Source organism: Ranitomeya variabilis, chromosome 2 (genome assembly GCF_051348905.1).
Source record: "Ranitomeya variabilis isolate aRanVar5 chromosome 2, aRanVar5.hap1, whole genome shotgun sequence".
In the NCBI taxonomy this organism is placed as follows: Eukaryota; Metazoa; Chordata; class Amphibia; order Anura; family Dendrobatidae; genus Ranitomeya; species Ranitomeya variabilis.
In genome coordinates, this window is record NC_135233.1 from 953672672 (window position 1) to 953692735 (window position 20064).

The following is a 20064-nucleotide window of genomic DNA, read 5'->3' on the forward strand; positions in this document are numbered from 1 at the left end:
ACGAGTACACTCGCTCATCACTAGCTACAACCTTTCCAAAATTCCATAATAGTTAGATGCTGTTATCAAGGCTTAGACATAAGGAACCCATATACCTTGGATAAACGTCTCTCCGCACCCCCAGAGAGGAAAGCTATAAATTGCTTCTAGACACCTTGGGTGGCAACTTGTCTTCCAAGAGAACAAATGGATCAGGTACTTAAATTCTATTTGCCTGTTCTCTCCTCTGACATCATCTGTCGGGAGAGAGTCAAGATGTACATTAGATACTTGGCCAATCCCTACTAAATTAAATATCAAAAATTGCTCTGGAGATTTCCTTCAGTAAGCCTGTAAAATAATGTGTAATATCACCAGTAAATAGGAAAATATGAAGTTTCATGGTGTCCGCAAAAGAGGTTCACTGTTATGATGAAACACAGGAACCATAATGGGTGTCAAAGTTGCACTTATACCCAGGCCTTGGTGCCTAACGGACTCCTCTGCAGTTTAAGAAGGCACCAGTATTAGGGTATGTGTTCACAATGTCTTTTAGACGAGTTGTTCAAGCAGAAGATGCTTCAGGAAAATGCACACATTTTTTTGGCTAATTGTGTGTGCAAACTAGTCAGCGACTTCCAAGCAGAAGTCACAGAAGAATGCACAGGTTACTTTTTCTAAAAAAGCCCTCTCACACACGTATGTTATATACTCACCTACTGCCATCCTCTCCATTATCCAGCACTGTTCTGCTTACCTTTTCAGTGACGTCACCGCTCTTCACATTGTCCATTTCACTCTATGCGTGAGCTGGAAATCTGTACAATGTAAGACTATGAAGCCACGTCCTGACACTCCATAGGTTTACATTGTAAAAGCCACCTCTGGGTCACGCTGAGCGCAGTCTGACCCGGAGACTCTGAGGAGCAGTGACATCACTGAGAAGAGGAGCAGAACAGCGCTGGATACTGGAGAAGGTGGGAGTAAGTGAGTGTATTAACGCACGTGAAACTAAATACACAGATTTATTAAACAAATCGTCATGGTAGGGCTTCTTTAGCCACTTGGCACCTTTACAAATATTAAGCAGTTAAAAAAGATTAAAAAAAAAAACCCTGAATATATGTAGAGCATTTTGTCTCTACATTGCAGTGCATATTCTCATGTGTATTAAGCATTTTTTCAGGCAGTTTAAGCAGAGGTGTATCTAGGTTTTTGGCACCCCGGACAAGAACTCAGTTTGGTGCCCCCAACAAGCATGTACAGTATGTGATTTGCACACTTAGTCACGTACCAACTATCTGCTCTCCCTAATTCAATGTTCAGTTAAAAACTGAGAGAAGCAGAAGAGAAGCTCGTTGTTATGCAACAGTATGAAAATTGCCAATGAGTAAGGCCGGCGTCACACTCGGTGTAAGACAATACGGTCCATATTTTACGGCCGTAATACAGAGAAATGTTCCCAAAATAGTGATCCGTAGGCAGGGTGTGTCAGCGTATTTTGCGCATGGCATCCTCCGTATGTAATCCGTATGGCATCCGTACTGTGAGATTTTCTCGCAGGCTTGCAAAACCGACATCTAATGGATTTATGTGCTCAAATGTTCGGGAAAACATATATACAGTATATATATATATATATGTCATTGAGACACACATACATATATAGTCTGTATTTATATTTACTTCAGCGCGATATCTGTGAGAAGCCGGTAATTCAATTGCCGGCTTTTCATTTCTTCTTCCCAAACCCGACAGGATATGAGACATGGTTTACATACAGTAAACCATCTCATATCCCCATTTTTTTTGCATATTCCACACTACTAATGTTAGTAGTGTGTATGTGCAAAATTTGGGCGCTGTAGCTGCTAAAATAAAGGGTTAAATGGCGGAAAAAATTGGCGTGGGCTCCCGCGCAATTTTCTCCGCCAGAGTGGTAAAGCCAGTGACTGAGGGCAGATATTAATAGCCAGGAGAGGGTCCATGGTTATTGGCCCCCCCTGGCTACAAACATCTGCCCCCAGCCACCCCAGAAAAGGCACATCTGGAAGATGCGCCTATTCTGGCACTTGGCCACTCTCTTCCCACTCCCTGTAGCGGTGGGATATGGGGTAATGAAGGGTTAATGCCACCTTGCTATTGTAAGGTGACATTAAGCCAGAGTAATAATGAAGAGGCGTCAATTATGACACCTATCCATTATTAATCCAATTGTTTGAAAGGGTTAAAAAACACACACACACATGATTTAAAAGTATTTTAATGAAATAAACACAGCGGTTGTTTTAATATTTTATTGCTCTCTCACTCCATTTGCAGACCCTCGCTTGGCAAAACAATAAATGCACAAGATACATACCCTCTGTTGAACCATCACGTCCCACAAGGTAATCCATCTGAAGGGGTTAAAATAATATACAAGCAGGAGCCCTGCAAATGCAGCTGTGCTCATGCTTGTAATTCCCCGGCGAATGAAGGAAATGTAGGTCATTGACCTACATTTCCTTCAGTCGCGGTGATGCGCCCCCTGGTGGATGTCCTCATATGACCTGGAGCATGGGAAAAAGTTCCCAGGCTGCAGTTCATGAGAACATCCAGCAGGGGCGCATCACCGCGACTGAATGTAAGTATAGATCACTCTGCTTTCCTTTCAGCACCCGGGGATTACAGGCACAAGCGAGTGGTTTAGCTCAGCTCATGCCTGTAATATTAGTTAACCCCTTCAGATGGATTACCTCGTGGGACGTGATAGGACATCAGAAGGTATGTATATTGTGTGTTTATTATTTTGCCAAGCGAGGGTGTTCCTGATGGATTGAGAGAGCAATAAAATACTAAAACAACCTGTTTGTTTCTTTCATTAAAATACTTTTTAATAACGTGTGTGTGTGTTTTTTAACCCTTTCAGACAAATGGATTAATAATGGATAGGTGTCATAATTGACGCCTCTCCATTATTAATCTGGCTTAATGTCACCTTACAATAGCAAGGTGACATTAACCCTTCATTACCCCATATCCCACCGCTACACGGGAGTGGGAAGAGAGTGGCCAAGTGCCAGAATAGGCGCATCTTCCAGATGTGCCTTTCTGTGGTGGCTGGGGGCAGATGTTTTTAGCCACGGGGGGGCCAATAACCATGGACCCTCTCCTGGCTATTAATATCTGCCGTCAGTCACTGGCTTTACCATTCTGGCGGAGAAAATTGCGCGGGAGCCCACGCCAATTTTTTCCGCCATTTAACCCTTTATTTTAGCAGCTACAGCGCTGAAATTTTGCACATACACACTACTAACATTAGTAGTGTGGAATATGCAAAAAAAAAAGGGGATATGAGATGGTTTACTGTATGTAAACCATGTCTCATATCCTGTCGGGTTTAGGCAGGAGCAATGAAAAGCCGGCAATTGAATTACCGACTTTTCACTAACACCGCTGCGTATTTCTCGCAAGTCACACTGCTGGTCCGTGTGGAATCCGTATTTTTCTCGCCCCCATAGACTTTCATTGGCGATTTTTTTTGCGCAATACGCTGACAAACGCAGCATGCTGCGATTTTGTACGGCCGTAGAACGCCGTATATTACGGATCCGTAATATACGGCTGATAGGACTAGACCCATTGAGAATCATTGTGCCATATGTTATGCGAGTTTTACGGACGTAGTTTCTGCGCTCTTACGTCCGTAAAACTCGCATGTGTGACGGCGGCCTTAAGCAGCCATGTGGACTGCTGGAACCTGCAGAGCTGAATCTTGACAGTGAGTATAATTCAGTCTGTTAGAATTGGCTGCAGGGCTTCATTTTATAATAAAAGGGTGTGTCCAGGTTTGAGATGAAAGTCTGCATCCACTATAGGTGCACACTTTTAGGATTCTCCCTTGCACAATTATGTGATTTGTATACTTCTGGCCACAGTCCAACTAGACATGTCCGGCCTCGCTCAATTCATTTTCATTGAGTGAGGCCACGCATGTCTAGTCAGCACATAACCACATGTATACAAATCGCCAACACCAGAGAATCCTGACAGCGTGCAATGCGCACTTTGAGAATTCAGAAGTCTGCAGTCACATAAAATGACTTCAGACTCTTCACAAACTTGGACAACCCCTTTAACCCCTTTCCGACATCGGATGTAATAATACGCCGATGTTGGACACCCTCCCTTTGATGTAGTCTCCGGCGGTGAGCCCACATCTTTTCTGGCACGTGTCAGCTGTTTTGAACAGCTGACATGTGCCGCTAACAGTCACGGGAGGAATCGCGATCCACGCGTGGCTGGTAACTTGTTAAATGCCGCTGTCAAACTCTGACAGCGGCATTTAACACGCGTTTGCGTGTCAGCAATTCTGCTACATACAAGCGATCTGATCATCACCTGTATGTAGCAGAGGCGATTGGGTTATGGCAGCTTCTAGTCTCCCATTGAGACTATTGACGCATGCCAAAAGTAAAAAAAAAGTTTTTAAAAATATTAAAAAATGAAAAAATTATATACAAGTTTATAAAAGTTCAAATCACCCCCCCATTCAAAATAAAACAATAAAAAAAATCAAACATACACATATTTAGAATCCCCTGATCTATTAATATAAAAAAAAAATTTAACCGATCACTAAACGGCGTAACGAGAAAAAAAGTTAAAACGCCAGAATTATGTTTTTTTGGTCGTCGCAACATTGCATTAAAATGCAATAACGGGCGACCAAAAGATCTATCTGCACCAAAATGGTATCTTTAAAAACACCTTCAGCTCAGTACGGAAAAAATAAGCCCTCACCTAACCCATGATCACAAAAACAGAGACACTACGGGTATCGGAAAATGGCCTATTATGTTTTTTGTAACAAAATTTGGAATTTTTTTTCACCGCTGAGATAAAAAAGAACTTAGACTTGTTTGGTGTCTATGAACTCATAATGACCTGGAGAATAGTAATGGCAGGTCGGTTTTAGCATTTAGTGAACACAGTAAAAAAGCAAAACAAAAAATAATTGTGGAATTGCACTTTCACCGCACTTGGAATTTTTTCCCGTTTTCAAGTACATGATATGTTAAAACCAATGTCGTTCAAAAGTACAACTCGTCCCGCAAAAAACAAGCCCTCACATGGCCATATTGACGGAAAAAGAAAAAAGTTATGGCTCTGGGAAGAAGGGGAGCAAACAAAATAAAAACGCAAAAATGAAAATACCTCCAATCATGAAGGGGTTAATGCTCCTAATATAAACAAAAATATTGAGAATTAGTCAATATTACAAAAAAAATTACCTCCAGCTACATTTTAGATGACGTTGGCTCTGGAGTCGTTCTCTTTCTTTTCTTCTTCATCTTGTTCAGACTCCATGATTTTTCTCATCCACCGCCGTCTCTGCAGACTTCCATCTTCTCTGGTCTTCTGCAGCACATCCCCACAAGACGCCCTTAAAGATAGCAGAGTCATTATAATGCTCCCGAATAAAAATAAAGGTGCTTCTCACAAAATTAGATTATCATCAAAAAGTTAATTTATTTCAGTTCTTCAATACTAAAAGTTAAACTCATATATTATATAGAGTAATTACAAACAGGAGTGATCTATTTCAAGTGTTTATTTCTGTTAATGTTGATGATTATGGCTTACAGAAAATGAAAACCCAAAAGTTATTATCTCAGTAAATTAGACTACTTTATCACACCAGCTTGAAAAATGATTTTAAAATCCGAAATGATGGCCTATTGAAATGTACGTATGTTCAGTAAATGCACTCAATACTTGGTCGGGGCTCCTTTTGCATCAATTACAGCATCAGTGCAGCGTGGCATGGTGGCAATCAGCTTGTGGCACTGCTATGTTATGGAAGCCCAGTTTGCTTTGATAGCAGCCTTCAACTTGTCTGCATTGTTGGGTCTGGTGTTCTCTCATCTTCCTCTTGACAATACTCCATAGATTCTCTATGGGGTTAAGGTCAGGCGAGTTTGCTGGCCAATCAAGCACAGTGATACTGTTGTTTTTAAACCAGGTATTGGTACTTTTGGCAGTGTGCACAGGTGCCAAGTCCTGCTGGAGAATGAAATTTCTCCTTCGCCTCATTGGGGGACACATGACCATGGGTGTATGCTGCTGCCACTAGGAGGCTGACACTAAGTGAATATAACAAAATTAACTCCTTCTCCTCTGCAGTATACACCTACCATTGGCTCCAGCTGAACCAGTTCATGCTTAGTGTCTGTAGGAGGCACATAGGTCTGGTCTTCAGACCACAATTTTTTATTTTTACTTTTTATTCTTTATTCCTTATAATGGATTACAGAGGGCTACTGATCCCTTCAGGATTCCAATCTCCCCAAACCAACAACAGGCGGGAATGTGGAGTGTCGCCTCCATGTACCGTTACAAGGTATGCCCGAGCTTCTTTAGGGGTGACTGTTCCCTTCAGGGTTCCGATCTCCCCAACCCAACAACAGACAAGAACACGGAGTGTCGCCTCCATGTACCCTCTTCTGAGCCAGGCCTATTTCAGCCAGACCAACAGCCCTGCTCCATCCTAATGGAGTCAACCCCTAGGATGTCCAGAGGCACTTAGGGCATCCACGCGGCGCCCACTGCATCACCACTGACGAACAGCGGTGATGTAAGGAGGCAGACGGTCCCTCTCCACCTCACGGAGAACGGGATGGTGGATGTAGGGATCCCGACACCGTCCACATTGCAACAACTCTGAACCCCAGTCGTCCACAGCGGCACCATGCCGGGACATGCACCACTGCAGCAGATTCTCAGAACGAGCACCTGTCATACGTGGGAGAGAAAAATGGGCCTTGTGTGGGGCAACATCAGTGTCTGGGCAGATTTATATCCACAGAGTGTCTGGGCCCTACACATGGTGCGCACCCCAAGAGCAGCCCCCAGTGTAAATATGACTCACTTAATGCCTGTGAGATTGTTTCTCAGAGCTCCTGTGATTGTGCCTGGCCTGGCTGCAGTTCACTCCCCTGTGGTGTCCACCTCCCCCGGGTAACGCTCCTGCCGGCCGTAGAAATTTAGGCCTCGGTTTGGGCCTATACACTGAGCAATCCCGAGGTTCTACCCACCAGATGACGTTGCGCCCGTAGCCCCGTCCCTCGAACTGGCACTTCTCGCTCACTGCGAGACTTCTGCACACCACAACTCACATCTTTATCCACCCAGCCGGCTCTCCTCAGCTGGCAGGGTGCCAATGAAATCCCAGTGGTGGTCTTAAAGGGACACAGTGGACCGGCAGCAACAGGACCTGGGTAAGAGCCCTGACCCTGCAGCAGACACAGCAGCCCATATTTGGCTTTTATCTGCAGTTCCTTTGGCTCCTCTCCCTATTGGAGGATATTGGCAGTATAAGATGCCAGCATATTGTGGTACATTGTATCTCTCTCAAATCTGAAATGGGGTAACAGGTACATACGGTGTATTCCACTTCATGTACTACCTGCCAGACTCTGTTGCTGCGGGAAAATAGTACCCCTCTCTGCAGGGACGCTGATCCCGAATGAGCTCAGGAGTCCTCCTCTGCTACTGAACCAAGTGTACCCAGCCCCCCTGAGCGGGCTTCGTTGCTGTTGCAGTCCATGACACCACTGACCAAAGCGATACAGTCCCTCCTTTATCGGCCGATACCTTCGCCAGCCTGTCTTGGAGGATTCCTCCACAGATTTCAGAAGGGCGACGATCTCGTAAGGTCCACTCTCCCCAAACCTACAACAGGTGGGAACACGGAATGACATCTCAACGTACCCCTTCCGGTATCGTTTTTTGTTATGGGCATGCCGTGTTATTCCAGGTTGACAGATCCCTTCAGGGTATCTTTCTCTTCACACCAGCAACTGATGGGAACGTAGAGTGTCGCCTCCACTTACGCGCCTCTGCATCCAGCCTCATACCGCCCTATTTCCCGGTGCTGGACCAACAGCCCTTACTAATCCTCGACCAGTTAACCCAATTGGATGTCCAGAGGCATTTACCATGTCCATGCAGCCTCCTTTACATCGGCCTTGATGAACAGCGGTGATGGCAGGGAGACGGACGGTCCTTCTCCTGTCTTCTGATTCGGAGTGGGTAGATGGAAGGCTAGCATATAGTTCGCCGGCACGGAGACCAACCAGACATACAAGTCAGAAGCTTATAGAGGCGAGATACCCTTTCCCCTGATTGCAGAATAAATGTAAAGAATCCTCTCCAGTTGCTCCCCCTGTCACTGCTTAGCTTCAAAATCCCTTCGGTCCTTACCAGGTAGTTCCTCAATTAAAGCCCCAACGGACAGGCAGATAGAGGACCCGGGCCGTTCGTTTTTTTTGTGGCTTCAGGCTCGGCACTCACCCCTTTTTTGCCGTGGTGTGGGTATCTAATGCTATGGTCTTTTGGTCCGATACCCTGAGCAGGACCATACAGGACACTGACTTTCCTCTGGAAGCAGCAGAACTATCCAGTCAGGTCTCCTTAGCCAGGGAATATCTCTTGTATGCGTCCCTACACTCTGCTCTATGCTGTGCTTACAGCTGCAACTCCCATCATCATCTGACGAACACTGTGGCAGGGATGGCGAACGGACGCTGCGTCCAAAATGTTTTTGACGTCTCTGCCCTACCAGACCGGGTGCTAACTCGGCGAGAAACCTTATTAGCTTATTTATGACCCTACAGGAGAAAACAAAATTCCTTCCCTAGCAAAGTCTAGGCATCTTTTTCATCAACAGGAACATTTTGGGTTCTTTCGTAGGCAGACGTCTATTCCTGTCTTGTCATATCTGGCTCTCCGTCCTTCATGACGAATGAGCCAGTCTCCTGGTGTCTTTCGCATGTGTTTCCTCCCGGCCTACAGCACGGTTCGTCCCTGAAAAAAGAAGGGTGGAGCAGTTTGGCCCATCCTGGACCTGAAGCTATGCAACAAGTTCTTCAGGATCCTACAGAAGGGAGCGCTTCCGCTCTGTCATCACTTCAACGTAGAAGAGGGAGTTTCCTAGCATTCATCGACATACGGGATGCTTACCTTCATATCTCGATCTTTCCAACTCTAGCAGGTTCCTGTGTCTCGCCATCCAAGAGGAACATTTCCAATTTAAGGCTTTGCCCCTTGGCCTCACCACCGATCCCAGGGTGTTCACAAGGGTCACGGCGGTTGTCATGTCCATTCTGCATGCTCGGAGTGGGGTCGTCCTGTCATACCTAGCATCCTCCTGATCAAGGGGCAGGCTTTCCAAGCCTGCACGTACGCGTCTGTATCCCTTTGGACACTTTTTTCCCGCTTGGGCTGGCTGATAGACTTAAACAAATCTTTCCCGATCCTGGCTCAGCAGGTATCTCTTTAAGGCTACGTTCACATTTGCGGTGTGCGCCGCAGCGTCGGGCGCCGCAGCGTCGCCGCATGCGTCATGCGCCCCTATATTTAACATGGGGGCGCATGGACATGCGTCGCACTTGCGTTTTGCGCCGCATGCGTCCCTGCGGCGCCCGCGTCTGGGCGCAGAGGACGCAGCAAGTTGCATTTTTGCTGCGTCAAAAATCAATGAAAAAAAGGACGCATGCGGCGCAAAACGCAGCGTTGTGCATGCGTTTTGCTGCGTTTTTGTTTGCGTTGTGCGTTGCGGCGCCGACGCTGCGGCGCACAACGCAAATGTGAACGTAGCCTTAGGAATGACCCCACACCTCCCGAGGGTTGGTATTTTTCCCTCGAGACAAGGTCATAGACCTTCAACAGGTGACTCGGGCACTTTGTCGCCCTTTTCCTCACTATCGGCTGGGACAGGAATCTATTCTCTTTCCACCATCTATGCCGCTTGTCTCTGATCACACGGTCCAGGGGCGCTGGTCACATCAGGAGTTGCCCTTTCAATCAATGGCTTGGAGATCCGAGCGATTCGGTTGTCCCCGAGACGGTTAGATCACCCCCTGGTGGGTCACCCCATCTGAATATAGTTAGACAATGCCACGGTTGTGTAGTATATCAATTATCAAGGAACCATCTGCAGCAGGGTGGCAAGGCGTGAGGTGGAGCACATTCTCCGCTGGGTCGAGATGTCACGCTCAGTCATCTCAGCGGTTCACATCCTGAGAGTGGAAAGCTGGGTGCCAGACTTCCTCAGATGTCAGGGTCTTGTCTCAGGAGAGTGATCACTTCAACAGGAGGTGTTCCATCAGATTTTTCTTCGCTGGGGGTCTCTGGATGGAGACCTGGGTGCATCATGGCTAAATGCCAAAGTACCCGGGCTCATAGCCGGCCCCGAAACTCAGAGGTCATTGGGGCGGATACACCTCCCGTTTGTGGCGTCAGATTCATCCTCGGTTACTTCTGAGGGTCATCACAATGATCAAGGCGGCAGGCATTCCGACGATCCTAGTCTCTCTGGACTGGCCTCAACGGTCGTGGTACGCGGGCTTGGCTCAGCTCGTCATCAGGGCCCTGTGCTTACCGGTCTGGCCGTTGGATCCTGAGTCCTAAACCAAGTAGGGTTCTCTCGGGAGGTGGTTTCCTCTATGTTTCACACTCATAAACATGTATCGGGGCGCATTTATTGGAGCACATTTTTCACCACACCTGGAAAGTGTTTTTCGCAGGGTGCAACCAGGCAACCCCCACATGTACTTATGCTGGCTATCAGATGTAAATCATTCAGCTGTGGCAAGAAAAACTAAATCTCCGAGCACTAAAAAATACTCGGAGGCCCCCTGAGCACGCTCGAGAAATCTCGAATAACGAGTATATTTGCTCATCACTATTAATTATTCTAATTTACTGAGATAATAGCTTTTTGGGTTTTCATTGGCTGTAAGTCATAGTCATCAACATTAACATAAATAAACACTTGAAATAGATCACTCTGTTTGTAATGACTCTATATAATATATGAGTTGAGTGAAGAACTGAAATAAATTAACTTTTTGATGATATTCTAATTTTGTGATAATCACCTGTATCTGCCCTATGCTGAGCCCCTGAATAAATAATTGCCCCTCACTATATTCCCTGCACAAAATATGACCCCACCTCTTCACACTGCTCTCTCACACTGAGTCACCCCTATAGGTACCAGTCTCTAAACTGTGCCCCCTTATCACACTCCCCCTCCTTGGTATACTGTCGCCTCCTGGCTGTGCCCTTACACTGTTCCCGCATGCTACACCCCTCACACTACTCAGTCTCTATTCTGTGCCCACTCACACTTTTTTCCCATCATACTGTCTCCTCGCACGTTTCCTCCTCCCTCATACATTTACCTTCTCACAGTCCATACTGCCTCCTCACACATCCCTCTAACTTCCCATATTGTGTGCGCACCCATCACCCTCACTCCCCATACTGTCTTACATTTTTTCCTCGCTCTTCATACTGTGTCTGCACCCTTACCGCTACTCACCATACCGTGTCTGCACCCATCCCCCATACATGCCCCCCATCTCATACCTTCCTCCTCATTTTGTGTCTTCAAATTTCTCCCTCTCCCCATATTGTGTCTGCACCTGTCCCCTCACACATACAGTAAATCCCCCCACACAGTAAATACCCTCCCCCCCACACACAGTAAATACCCCCCTCACACACACAGTAAATACCCCCCATACACAGTAAATACTCTCTTTATGCACACAGTAAATATCTCCCTCACACACAGTAAATACCCCTCACACACAGTAAATACCCCCTTACACACAGTAAATACCCCACACACACAGTAAATACCCCCTCACACACAGTAAATACCCCCTCACACAGTAAGTACCACACACACAGTAAATACCCCCCTCACTCACACAGTAAATACCCCCCATGCACAGTAAATACTCTCTTTATGCACACAGTAAATACCCCCCACACACAGTAAATACCCCACACACAGTAAATACCCCCTTACACACAGTAAATACCCCACACACAGTAAATACCCCCTCACACACAGTAAATACCCCCTCACTCACACAGTAAATACCTCCTCACACACAGTAAATACCCCACACACAGTAAATACCCCCTTACACACAGTAAATACCCCACACACACAGTAAATACCCCACACACACTGTAAATACCCCCTCACACACAGTAAATACCCCCTCACTCACACAGTAAATACCCCCATACACAGTAAATACTCTCTTTATGCACACAGTAAATATCTCCCTCACACACAGTAAATACCCACACACATACTAAATGCATCCCCCAATAAACACCACCCACACCCAGTAAATACCCCCCCACACACACTAAATACAAGAACACACACACAAACTAAATACCCACACACACACAGTAAATACACCTACACAGCAAATTTACCCCCAAGTAAACACTCCCGCAGGTAATGAAATACCCCTCCAAGCAGTAAATACACACCTCCATATCTTCGGTGTCTTCAGCTCCACTAACGTGGAACACTTACTACCAATCTGCACCTCTTCAGCGCTCTCAAGTGACATCTGTTAGATTAAATACTGGGAGCTGCCATGCTGCAGTTTCTCTGTGCTGGCTGTCAGCTTGGCAGCCGGCTCAGAGAACTACCGACTCCCAGTCCGGGGGGCAGAAGAATGCAGCCGCCAGGGGAGACACTTCGCACATGCCTCAGCTGCTTCCCCCCTAGATACGCCTCTGAGGTTAGCATTCGCTTAAAAAAGATGTTGTGTGCACATACAGTGGGTACGGAAAGTATTCAGACCTCTTTACATTTTTCACCCTTTCTTTCATTGCAGCCATTTGGTAAATTCAAAAAAGTTCATTTTTTTCTCATTAATGTACACTCTGCACCCCATCTTGACTGAAAAAAAAACAGAAATGGAGAAAGTATTGCAAATTTATTAAAAAAGAAATTCTGCACACAATATGCTATTCAGCATACTAGAAGCAGATTCTCGAAAATTAGAAACATGCTTTCTAGGGATAACACTGGATTTGTATTCTTTTCACAGCACTCCCAGTTTTTCTTTGAGATAATTATTAAGTCCATGGCTCAACATCTCCATGATAAGGACATGATGCAGGTAAATTGGTCATATATGTTACGTCACGGAAATAAACTGCAGAATGAATTCAAGACAGGAATAAACTGCAGAATTAATTCAAGACAGGAATAAACTGCAGAATTAATTCAAGACAGCGGCATTTATTCCTATTCTTAGGCTACAGGCTACGTTCCCATGATGAGTGTATAATGAGTGTTTAATGATGCAGATTTCTGCACCTATTAGTTAAATTAGGTTACTTGTGTTTTCTTAATTGTGTTTTTGTGTGATTCTTTTTTACATATATTTTTATCATGTTTTTGACGCTGCGGTTTTTATATTTTTGGTATCTCATGTTTTAAATAAAGCTGCTTTGTTTTTGAAACTTCCTGTCATTTGGCATTTTGTCATTTGACAAAACTTTATTGATACATTCATGTGTGGATTACATGTGTTTTTAGTTCATTTCCACAGTGGAAACGCACTAAAACCACTAATGCTATGCGTTTTTCACCTATGGATTTTTCACATCTACTGTAATTCTATGAGGAAAATCTGCACATAAAATTCAGCTTATCTGCAAGAGAAATTGAGATGTAGATTTGAAACACGCAAATCAGTTTACGCTGAGTAAAAAGAAGCACAGTGGGCAGGAGATTTCTATAAATCCCATCCGCTTCGGCGGAGATGGTGTATCTTGTGTAGGTTGTGAGAACATTTCATATACAACAAGTGGTGCAACGCCATACTGGGTATAAGGGTAGAGACAGACTGCCGTATTTCTCCTGCAAGAATCTCATCGTAAACCTTGTACTGTCTGTCGGTTCTCCTGACCTGAGCTTGACAGCTACATAGACATACATCATACTGTCTTGCTCAGGTCAGGAGAGGTGCCAGGCCAGTGCGTGCAGTGCGATGTGATTCCCTCACGACTTATACGGCAGTCTGTTCCTGCCCTTAGAGGGGAAAGCAAATCAAAAGTGTGACTAAGTGTCACGATTTTACCCTTATTTTAACTGACAATGGTTTAGTTTAGCTCATGGCAACAACTTCTAGTAATTCTCCTATGACCCTAAGTGGGAGCTGGAGGGAACACAGACAGAACAGAGCCCCCGTGCAAGAAAAGTATATTGGCCCTTTGCAGTCCAATAGCTCCTCATAATACACAATTCCACCTACTTTGAAGGTGTAAGTGGGCCTCCTTCTTGGGCCCCTGTTTGCTGCACAGGTTGCAGGAAGGGTATATCCGCCCCATGCAGGGGGCAGCATAGGCACATATGACTCCTAAACAGCTGGGTGGGGACACGGATCTCCAGAGTACTGACCATCAAAAGACGTCTTCATAAAACTGCATATTGATGCTATGATAGTAGTGTCCATACTATAGAACATTTTTGATAACTTTCCTATGATTTTGGGACACAGATTTACTGTTGTTGCAAATATGCCACATTTGACGTCTGACACAACTACTTTCTGTTGCAAAATAAAACCTTTCTGCATCATCATGTCATACAGTCATCTGCACAACTTATGGTTATAGAAGATCAGTAACAACGACAAAGCTGTTATCAGGCCTCTTAAAAGCATTTATATTATAGCCTGTCCGTTCCCAGCTGACATATGGCAGCTTTTAGCAGCACCTCTAGAGGTAGCGCATTTAGATCTTTTATACTTCTGTTATATGCAATGGCCGAGCTGGCAGCACTTTATCTCTGATTGAAACGTTCCTCTATTTGTAAGGTTGAGCGCACTAAAAGGTTCCCTAAAACCTTCCACAACGAATTGGAATCGCTTGTCATGAGCTTCTCCGACCATATCATTTGGAAATACAAAGATGCCATGGAGGAGACAAAAAGGGCTAACTCCAGCCTTGCCTGGTTTCTGAAGGTAAGAGTTGGTCATTGATTCGATTGTTCCCATTAGTTTTTCTTGTTTAGACAATTCTTTGCTTGGGTATTCAGTTTTATATCATTATTTAAAGGGGTTGTTCCACCAAGTTTGGAAGTTATCCCCTATCCCATGTGATAGGCAATAATTTCCTGATTGCTGACATTAACACGTCCGACTATCAACCACATTCGGATCCTTCAGACGGAACCTGAAAACCCATTTCTTCAGGAAAGCCTACAGCCTGCACTGACCCCACTGCCTCCTCACCACTACCGGAGCCACCGCCTCACCAACGCCGGAGCTGCTGCAACCCTCAACCTACTGTCTCCTTCCCCATAATCCTGTAGAATGTAAGCCCACAAGGGCAGGGTCCTCGCCCCTCTGTATCAGTCTGTCATTGTAAGTTTGTCTACTGTAAGTGATATCAGTAATTTGTATGTAACCCCTTCTCATGTACAGCACCATGGAATCAATGGTGCTATATAAATAAATAATAATAATAATTAACATTCAAGCTTTGCAAAGGGTAAAATCTGCTCCAAGAACTGTCAGATTTGCAACATTGGACTGATTTTACCATTTCTGCTATATGGCTATGTGGATTTGAAGACCCCTTTAAACATATTTTATTGTACTTCTCAAAACATACCCTACATCTGAAAATGACCTTATAATTTATAGTGCATGAAGAGTCTTGTGCAATGGGAGCAATTGTTTAATTTGGTTTAAATAAATTCTACAATCTTTGATTCCTAGCGCTGTTTCACATTTATGGACCGTGGCTTTGTATTCAAGATGATAAGTGGCTGCATCAGTATGTTCAGCCCGGGAGACCACAAGGTAAAGGGTTCATATACTAACACCATTGAAGTACATTATGTTCTTGCTGTTTTAGTAGATAACATATTGAGTTACGTGTACTTTTAATAACATTTCTGCACATAATGAAAATCACCCAGACCACATGTAAGGCCTTATTATGCTGTACATATGTGTTCTATCCGTGTTCAAGGATACAATATGTATCCATTATATTTATATTAGTTTATTGGGCTATTGTTTGCGTGCTAATAGATTTGATTGGTTTTGTCAGATGGGAAGAAGTGCCTGTGAATTTTATACTTGACATTACATTACTTTTGCATCCTCTGTTACAATTCCTGTGGCTGACAGGTGTCCTTACATTTCAGATCTTGTACCAGTACAAGTTTGAGTTTCTCCAGGAGGTCTGCAGTCATGAACATTTCATTCCTCTCTGTTTACCCATACGATCCACAAACATCCCAGGTAATAATCCCATCTGTGTGTCTGTGTTACACGCCAGGTCAGCAACAATGATTCCCTGATGCCATCTGCAGACATACAACATGGCTAGAAATGAAAGATCTGTAGATATGTACCCACTGCTGTCTAGTGCCGGTGCTGCTATAAGTCATCGAGTCATGAGTCAGGACTAAAGTAACTGCATTTTCTAAACAGGGAAGTTACTCGTTTTATACATATATTGTTAAACAATGTGTTTTCTTCTTTCCCACACAACGTGAAGATTCAGTTACACCCACAGACTCAACAAAAGCATACCATGCGTTAGGTACGTACTCCTTTTTTTGCAGCAAGAAAGTTTGTAATGGCATTACAGTTAATTAAATTATCTGGACACCAGTCAGGCCAGTTTTTTTCTTAAATACATGTATTTTTTGCTTAAAATATACAACTGGCTTCCATTAAAAATGCAATGTTTGCCTTCTAGAGCCTGTGTGGTGCATTGTTTATTGCTGGCTGCAGAATGAATTAACACAGAATCTGTCAGTGAGCTCATTCTGATAGCTCTGTTTATCAATCTTCTGAACGTGCAGCTGATTTAGGATCACAAAATCTGGCTCAATTTTCATGTGACCCTAAATAAGCTCAGGAAAAAAGGAAGATTAGAGTTAAAAAGTTTCATTCAGAACCAAGGACAAATCAGGGAACTCTTTCTGCATTCAGCAATTGGCAGTGAAACACAGAGGCTGTAGAAGGCAATCGGGGCAAAAGTTTTAATGAATCCAGAGTGCAAACATGATTTTCAGTTAAAAAATATATGTATGTATAATAAAAAAAAAAAAAAATTCTGAAGGTGGAAATTTCAGTTTCAACAAGATTACTATGTACCATATATACTCGAGTATAAGCCGACCCGAGTATAAGCCGAGACCCCTAATTTTGCCACAAAAAACTGGGAAAACTTAATGACTCGAGTATAAGCCTAGGGTGGAAAATTCAGCAGCTACCGGTAAATGTCAAAAATAAAAATAGATACCAATAAAAGTAAAATTAATTGAGACATCAGTAGGTTAAGCGTTTTTGAATATCCATATTGAATCAGGAGCCCCATATAATTCTCCATACAGTTCATGATGGGCTCCATAAGATGCTCCATACAAAATACGCCCCATATAATGCTCCATACAGACATTTGCCCCATATAATGCTGCAAAAATGCTGATTATGGCCCCATAAGATGCTCCATACAGACATTTGCCCCATATAATGCTGCAAAAATGCTGATTATGGCCCCATAAGATGCTCCATAGAGACATTTGCCCCGTATAATGCTGCACAAATGCTGATTATGGCCCCATAAGATGCTCCATAGACACATTTGCCCCGTATAATGCTCGACAAATGCTGATTATGGCCCCGTAAGATGCTCCATAGACACATTTTCCCCGTATAATGCTCGACAAATGCTCATTATGGCCCCATAAGATGCTCCATAGAGATATTTGCCCCATATAATGCTGCACAAATGCTTATTATGGCCCCATAAGATGCTCCATAGACTATTATGCCCCATATGCTGTTGCTGCGATAAAAAAAAAAATCACATCATCACCTCTCGACGCTCAGGCCCCTGGCACTTGCTATAGTCACCTGTTCCCCGTTCCACCGTTGGCGCCGCTGTGTCTTCCGCGTCCTCTGCACTGACTGTTCAGGCAGAGGGCGGTGCGCACACCACTAATCGCGTCATCGCGCCCTCTGACGTGAGCGTCACTGCAGAGGATGCAGAAGACACAGCGGCACGAGTGAATATCGCGCACTGCCCCTGTCATACTCACCTGCTCCTGGCGCGGTCCCTGCACATCCCTGGTTCTCCGGGCGTCGGCAGCTTCTTCCTGTATTGAGCGGTCACATGGTACCGCTCATTACAGTAATGAATATGCAGCTCCACCCCTATGGGATGTGACTGCTCAATACAGGAAGAAGCTGTCATCACCCGGAGAACCAGGGATGTGCAGGGACCGCGCCAGGAGCAGGTGAGTATTATTAGACCGCTGCCGCTCCCCCTCCCCTGCCGACCCCTGGGAATGACTTGAGTATAAGCCAAGAGGGGCACTTTCAGCCTAAAAAAATGGGCTGAAATTCTCGGCTTATACTCCAGTATATACGGTATATTGAATATAAAATGCAATTTTTTTTTCTTTCTGAAACAATTCCTTACAGTTGTCAAGATCTCTGATTGCAGTCATTTAGTACAATGACTAGTTATTGGCGATGTGAAGGTGTGCATCTATGACTAGGACAGTATTTGATCCTATGGAAGTAAAGAGTAAAAGACTGCAAGGAGAGATCTCAAGAAATGCCAGATATTTGTACAAAACCTAAGATAAAAACAAAATAAGAAAATACCCTGCAGTAAATAAATAAATAACAATAGTGCATTAAGATAACATAAGACACTTATTTAACATTGTTTTCATAAAAAAAGAGATCCCACCACGTCATGGTGACCCTACTCTGGACGGTCCTATCCTCTAGTATTAAAACCTTACCATATGTCAAATGATGTAAATGTGAATAAGGGCAGAGCAGCACCAAGTCCGCCACTAATAGACACCCAGCAATGAGAAGTTGTATAAACGTAATGTCCAGCTCAAAGAAAAGGGCAGCCACACTCATATTTGCATTGAGTGCAAAAAAACTAAACCAAAAGAAATGAACTAGAATATAGGCTGGTGTGCATGCAACATGTAGGCACATGTTCACACTGGCCACTAAACAGACAAAACCTAAGGTAGAAACAAAATGAGCAAATACCCTGCAGTAAATAACTAAATAACAATAGTGCATGAAAGTAACATAAGGTGCTTAATTAACATTGTTTTGATAAAAAAAAACGTAAAAGACATTCCACCACCAGTGTGAACATGCGTCTAGGTTATTTGTAAATAAGAGCGTGGCCTCCACTTTCTGTGAGATGTGCATTATGTATCCCATGTTATTTTCATGCACTATTGCTATTTATTTACTTACAGCAGGGCATTTCCTCATTTTATTTACCACCTTTTATTCATTTCATTTGGTTTTTGCTTCAGATATTTGTGCAGCTGTACTGTAAATTGGAAAATTGTATAATGTTCATTATACAAAAATAACATTTATTTACTGAACTTGTGGACCCTTAGGCTAGGTTCACATTGCGTTAACAGCAACCCGTTCAACACATGCGTTAAACTGGCTGCGTTAACGCAAGTGCCGACATGCCATCGCGCTAGCGCAGATAGAGCTACCAGATGCTCTATCTGCGCTAGCGGTGACGGACCCGGAAACGCTGCAGCCCGCGTCCCAGGGTCCGTCATTTAATGACGGCACATCGCTAGCGCACACCCATTTTGGCCGTGCGCTAGCGATGCGTCCGACATAGGGCTTAATGGCGGCGTTAACGGACTGCCTTACACCGCGTTATGCCACGGTGTAACGCAGTCCATCTAACTGACTTCGGAAACGTAATGTGAACCCAGCCTAAAAAGGATGATAAAAGCAATGGTTACAATTGTATTATCTCCATTTTTCGATGAAGACATGCCAGAGTACACCTTAACAGATGACTTCTGTCGGAAACACTTCCTGATCGGCATACTACTACGGGAGGTTGGTCTTGCATTGCAAGAAGACCAGGATATTCGGCACCTTGCCCTGACAGCACTGAAGAACATCATGGCTAAGCACTCCTTCGATGACAGATATACTAATAAGGTAACTAAACGCCTCATTGATTCTGCCAAGAAAGTAAATGAGGATTTATACTTCACTGATACATATTGATGATGTGTTGTGCTGAAATGAATGGAGCAGATCTGCAGTACCCAAGGCGACCACTAGACTGTGGAATCGGCTCCTCCATCACACTGTTGGCTGAAGCTGCCATCTTATACATAGATCATCACTGTCGGGGAAGGGAAAACCACTTTGATGCTGAAAA

The 20064-nt window shown here is 44.3% G+C and overlaps 1 protein-coding gene across 6 annotated transcripts in view; it reads left to right on the top strand.

Moving 5' to 3' along the window:
• DOCK10 (dedicator of cytokinesis 10) overlaps positions 1 to 20064 on the top strand; it is a 500094-nt gene that overhangs the window by 369724 nt on the left and 110306 nt on the right. For all 6 annotated transcript variants that reach the window (XM_077290787.1, XM_077290784.1, XM_077290788.1 and 3 more), the window contains exons 27-32: positions 12897 to 12968; positions 14673 to 14819; positions 15579 to 15662; positions 16013 to 16109; positions 16369 to 16413; positions 19663 to 19838. In XM_077290787.1, the coding sequence (XP_077146902.1) occupies positions 12897 to 12968; positions 14673 to 14819; positions 15579 to 15662; positions 16013 to 16109; positions 16369 to 16413; positions 19663 to 19838 (621 nt within the window). The remainder of the gene's footprint in view (positions 1 to 12896; positions 12969 to 14672; positions 14820 to 15578; positions 15663 to 16012; positions 16110 to 16368; positions 16414 to 19662; positions 19839 to 20064) is intronic.